The 5,526-nt window shown below is 43.8% G+C and overlaps 1 protein-coding gene across 2 annotated transcripts; it reads left to right on the top strand.

The window, feature by feature from the left end:
- The first annotated feature begins 2,328 nt into the window (after positions 1-2,328).
- Positions 2,329-5,059, top strand: LOC126989526 (otolith matrix protein OMM-64-like). 2 transcript variants are annotated; one of them, XM_050848101.1, is made up of 2 exons: positions 2,329-4,825; positions 5,036-5,059. In XM_050848101.1, exon 1 carries the CDS (start codon positions 2,407-2,409, stop codon positions 4,048-4,050), a length of 1,644 nt encoding a protein of 547 aa, XP_050704058.1. In that variant the 5' UTR covers positions 2,329-2,406; the 3' UTR covers positions 4,051-4,825; positions 5,036-5,059. The 2 variants fall into 2 exon arrangements, with proteins under 2 accessions (XP_050704058.1, XP_050704059.1); XM_050848102.1 differs by lacking the exon at positions 5,036-5,059 and having other exon boundaries at positions 2,329-3,300; positions 3,361-5,021.
- The last annotated feature ends 467 nt before the right edge of the window (positions 5,060-5,526 follow it).

The raw sequence follows: 5,526 nt of genomic DNA, 5'->3' as shown, positions 1-5,526 counted from the left end.
GTGAAACGCCTATAAATATCAGCTATGAATAACAACAAAAAGCAAAAACCTAATAAAAAGATATGGAACAGAAGGAAAGGAAAGGCGAGGCAAGATTCGGGAAGGTGTGGAAGGGATGCACGGAGGTAAGGAGGGAGGAGGGATTGGAAGAGGAGGAGGAAAGGGAGGAAGGAGCACTTACGCCTATTGGAACTACAGTGATTGAGTGATATATATATATATATATATATATATATGTATATATATATATATATATATATATATATATATATATATATATATATATATATATATATATATATATATATATATATATATATATATATATATATATATATATATATATATATATATATATATATATATATATATATATATATATATATATATATATATATAAGTTGGTCATTCGACTAAGATTGAATATGCAGCAGTGGTGTGGTCTCCACACAAAAAATGCAAAGAAAACACAATGAATTCAGAGAGTTAGGGAGTGACACCAAGGGTGCCAAGCAGTAGACATATATGACATATAAGGAGAGAGAGTAAAGATTGGCTTTGCCAATCTTCAACGAGATAAAAGAGAGATAAAGAGGATATCTGATTTATGGTGTAGCCTACAGGGCAGTAAGGGAAATGGAAACAAGTAAGGGATGGCCTGTATAATGGAGTACTAAAACTCAAGAGGACACGGGAAATAGATTTAGAAAAAAAACGCGCTTGAGAGATATTAAAAACAAGGAACAGGTTCCCTCAGAGAGGCATTGACACATGGAAGGACCTCGAAAAGGAGATCGTTTAAGCCGAAACTATTCATGAATTTGAAACTAACTGATAAACTGAGATTTGGGGACGACCTCAAGAGTGTAGCTCACTTCCTGTATATCAAAATCGTGTATATACAACCAGGTAAGTACACACACACACACACACACACACACACACACACACACACACACACACACACACACACACACAACTTGACACAAACCATCATTTTCATCCTTTCGTTTCTATACACGAACAATAAATATGATAAATAAGACAATCACATCCCCATCTTTTCCCACATTTCCATAAAAATGACTTCAACATTGTATTTCCATGAACAGGTTCCCGGGAGGAACAAAAATCTTTTATTTTTAAATCAAGGACGATCCTTAACGCTGCCTGCCTGGGCACGGTTCCTAGCAGTTCCTAACTTATTCGTTAGCTTGTTAGCGTTTTCGCTTTCGTTTTCGTTAGCTTCCATTAATTTCTTTATCAGTTTAGCGGCTCAGTGTAAGGGAAGCTGACTTTTTAGTTAGTGAATTACCAGTTAGCAAAGCTTATTTTTCGGTTAGCGGCGCCCACCACTGACTATTCCATTCTCCCTTCCTTCCTTACTTCCCATTTTCTTCTTTGCTTGCTTTTTCCTTCCCATCAGTGTCTCCTTTTCCTCCATTTTCAGCCTCCTTTTTCCTTTCCCTCCATTTTCAGCGTGTCTCTCTTTCTCCATTATTGCAACTCATTTATTTTCTGTCTGTTGTTCCTTTTCTTTCTTTACTCCACTTTTCCTCTCCCTCCAGTTATTTACACATTTTTTCATTAGTTTCCCTTTATTTTCCCCACTTTTCTCTTCTTCCTTTTTCCCATCCTTTTATTTTCTTCCTCCTCGCACTTGCACTTTCCTTTTTAACCTTCCCTTTCAATTTCTTTCTTCCACTTCTCTCCTTCCACTTACATCTCCAATTTTCCTCCTTCCTCATCTATTAATATCCTCCACCTGTTATTATTCTCATTGATCTGTTTCGCATAATATTTTAAGACAGTGGGATTCAATAATTACCGACGGGAGAAAATGCTGACTTCTTAGTCCTCAGGGCCATATTTTCAAACGTATCGGCCTTCCATTATGACTGTTTCCCAAGGCCACAGAGAAGAGTAAACTGTTTGTTACGGGTGATTTTACCATTCGGGGTGCAGAAGGTGTGTGCAACTATCACCAGCATCACAAAACAGTCCACGAGAACCCAAGCCACTTCAACGAGAGGCTTTTCAAACAGGCGAACCGAGGCGCCTTTAAGAATAAGACCTCCTTCCATCCAGCCAATCAGCTCCCGTAGCTAACCAGACGCTCCCTCCATCCAGCCAATCAGCTCCCGTAGCTAACCAGACGCTCCCTCCATCCAGCCAATCAGCTCCCGTAGCGATCTTCACTGCAAAAGGTGCAACTAGCTCTAGATTTCGCCCTATGCAATGTCAACTCCAAGGTCCCTAAAACGGCATATCTCAAACCGAGGTGATGTGGTAAATCTCGACCCTATAAAGGATAAGCAAAGGGAAAAGAGTGCCCCATCTCTAGAAATCAAAATCCCGTGGCTGGCCCCCGAGCCAAGATAACCTTCAGAAGCACAATAAAGCTAAATGAACATAACGCTTGGATTGCCTCACGCAACTAACCCACAAAAAGAAGCAAACACTGAAAAACAAAACCAAAGCTGCATGGAAGTAAGGGTGGAATTACCCCGCGAAGAAAACTCACAAACTCAAACGAACATTCAAAAACAAAATAAAAGGAGCATGCACGTAGTGGCAGAAATACCCCTCGAAGAGAACTCACGAACTCAAACAAGCATTGAGAACTACAATAAAAGCAACATGGACGTAAGGGTTGAATTACCCCTCGAAGATAACTCACAAGGTGAAGTGTTTCTTCAGACACACAATAACTCCAAACACGGAGCGATGGAAGGCACAATGTCGCGTTTATCAACGCCCTGCCCAGACGCCCTGCTCACCCTCGCCTACTGGTGGTGGGTCCTGCAAGGGCTGCTCCTCGCTACCCTGGCGAGGCTCATCTCGGGACCCACCGCACCCGACGATGACAACCCTGACGATGACAACCCTGATGATGACAAGCCTGATGATGACAACCCTGACGATGACAACCCTGATGATGACAAGCCTGACGATGACAACCCTGATGATGACAACCCTGACGATGACAACCCTGACGATGACAACCCTGATAACAACCCTGATGATAACAACCCTGATGATAACAACCCTGATGATGACAACCCTGACGATGACAACCCTGACGATGACCCTGGTCTTGATCTTGACCCTGGGGGTGAAGAGGATGACTTTGAAGAAGTGGAACGGAGGGAGGTGGTTGAAGAGAATGGCTTTGAGGAGGTGGACCGGATGGATGTGGACCGGATGGATGTGGACCTGGTGGAGGTGGACCGGATGGAGGTGGACCGGGTGGAGGTGGACCGGATGGAGGTGGACCGGGTGGAGGTGGACCAGATGGAGGTGGACCAGATGGATGTGGACCAGATGGAGGTGGACCAGATGGATGTGGACCAGATGGAGGTGGACCAGATGGATGTGGACCAGATGGAAGTGGACCAAATGGATGTGGGCCGGGCGGAGGTGGACCAGATGGATGTGGACCGGGTGGAGGTGGACCAGATGGAGGTGGACCGGGTGGAGGTGGACCAGATGGATGTGGACCGGGTGGAGGTGGAACGGATGGAGGTGGACCGGGTGGAGGTGGACCAGATGGATGTGGACCAGATGGATGTGGACCAGATGGATGTGGACCGGGTGGATGTGGACCAGATGGATGTGGACCAGATGGATATGGACCGGGTGAATGTGGACCAGATGGATATGGACCAGATGGATGTGGACCGGGTGGATGTGGACCGGGTGGAGGTGAACCAGGTGGAGGTGGACCAGATGGATGTGGAGCGGGTGAAGGTGGACCAGATGGAGGTGGACCGGATCGATGTGGACCGGGTGGATGTTGACCAGATGGATGTGGACCGGGTGGATGTGGACTGGGTGGATGTGGACCGGATGGATGTGGACCGGATGGATGTGGACCGCATGGATGTGGACCGAGTGGATGTTGAGCAGATGGATGTGGACCGGATGGATGTGGACCGAGTGGAGGTGGACCGGGAAGAGGTGGTGGAGGTGGTGGTGGGGCAGTTCGGGGTGGGGGTTGTTGCCGCCCCTCCTGACGCGCCCGGCCGCCACCCTGGTCCTGTTGAGTAAGGAGGGTGAAGGCGAAGATGACTTTGACAACGTGAGCGAGAGGGACACGGCAGCGATGGAGTAAGGCAATTGCAGAATGTATAAAAAAAATAATAAAAAAATAAATAAAATAAACGAAAATAATAAAAAATAAAAAAAATAAATATAATACAAAAAAAAATTAGGATTAAGATTCATGAAAAAAAAAATAAAACCAAATACAAAATATATAAAAGAACAAAAAAATACAAAAAAAATGCCAAAAACCCCAATGCAAAATGTGAGGGTTAAGATTAAGGATCATATTTCTTTGCGTCAAAAAGGAGCAATGGTTTCACCCGACGAGGATAAAACTTGTAAATTCGCCAAAGTATTAACGAAATTCCATTCACGCCTTGCGCAGCTTGGAAATAACGACCGGTAAACTTGGTCAAGCTTTAAGTTAGATGAAAAGAAAACAAAAAAATCATCGGCCAGTGAGTACATGTAGTGAACGACTTGAGGAACGAAAAAAGGAAACTGTAATTAATCTCACGTTGCAGTTCAAAATGTCCCTGCGAAATGGAACACCCGAAACGAATGCCGTGTGTGTGTGTGTGTGTGTGTGTGTGTGTGTGTGTGTGTGTGTGTGTGTGTGTGTAGGTGTGGGTTGGTGGGTATGGGTGGGTGTGACTGCGTCGATGTAAGTGATGAAGTGTGATATATTTTCACATTGATGTCGTGTGATATGTTTCCTTTTCAGGTAATGCCGTATGATATGTTTCCAAGTAATGTGTGTGATATGTTCCCTCTCCAGGTAATGTTGTATGATATGTTCCCTCTCCAGCTAATGTTGTGTGATATGTTCCCTCTCCAGGTAATGTTTTGTGATATGTTTCCTTTCCAGGTAATTTTGTGTGATATGTTTCCTTTCCAGGTAATGTTGTGTGATATGTTTCCTCTCCAGGTAATGTTGAGTGATATGTTCCCTCTCCAGGTAATGTTGTGCGATATGTTCCCTCTCCAGGTAATGTTGTGTGATATGTTCCCTCTCCAGGTAATGTTTTGTGATATGTTTCCTTTCCAGGTAATGTTGTGTGATATGTTCCCTCTCCAGGTAATGTTGTGTGATATGTTTCCTTTCAAGGTAATGTTGTGTGATATGTTCCCTCTCCAGGTAATGTTGTGTGATATGTTCCCTCTCCAGGTAATGTTGTGTGATATGTTCCCTCTCCAGGTAATGTTGTGTGATATGTTTCCTCTCCAGGTAATGTTGTGTGATGTTTCCTCTCCAGGTAATGTTGTGTGATAAGTTTATTCTCCAGGTAATGTTGTGTGATATGTTTCCTCTCCAGGTAATGTTGTGTGATATGTTTCCTCTCCATGTAATGTTGTGTGATATGTTTCCTCTCCAGGTAATGTTGTGTGATATGTTTCCTCTCCATGTAATGTTGTGTGATATGTTTCCTCTCCAGGTAATGTTGTGTGATATGTTTCCTCTCCAGGTAATGTAGTGTG

The sequence above is a fragment of the Eriocheir sinensis genome, unplaced genomic scaffold, assembly GCF_024679095.1.
Source record: "Eriocheir sinensis breed Jianghai 21 unplaced genomic scaffold, ASM2467909v1 Scaffold120, whole genome shotgun sequence".
Lineage (NCBI taxonomy): Eukaryota > Metazoa > Arthropoda > Malacostraca > Decapoda > Varunidae > Eriocheir > Eriocheir sinensis.
The sequence above is the reverse complement of the archived record's forward strand: the minus strand, read 5'-3'. Positions and strand labels throughout refer to the sequence as shown.

Excerpts from the sequence above, each read along its gene's own strand:
- LOC126989526 (XM_050848101.1), top strand. The coding sequence starts at position 2,407 with ATGAACATAACGCTTGGATTGCCTCACGCAACTAACCCACAAAAAGAA.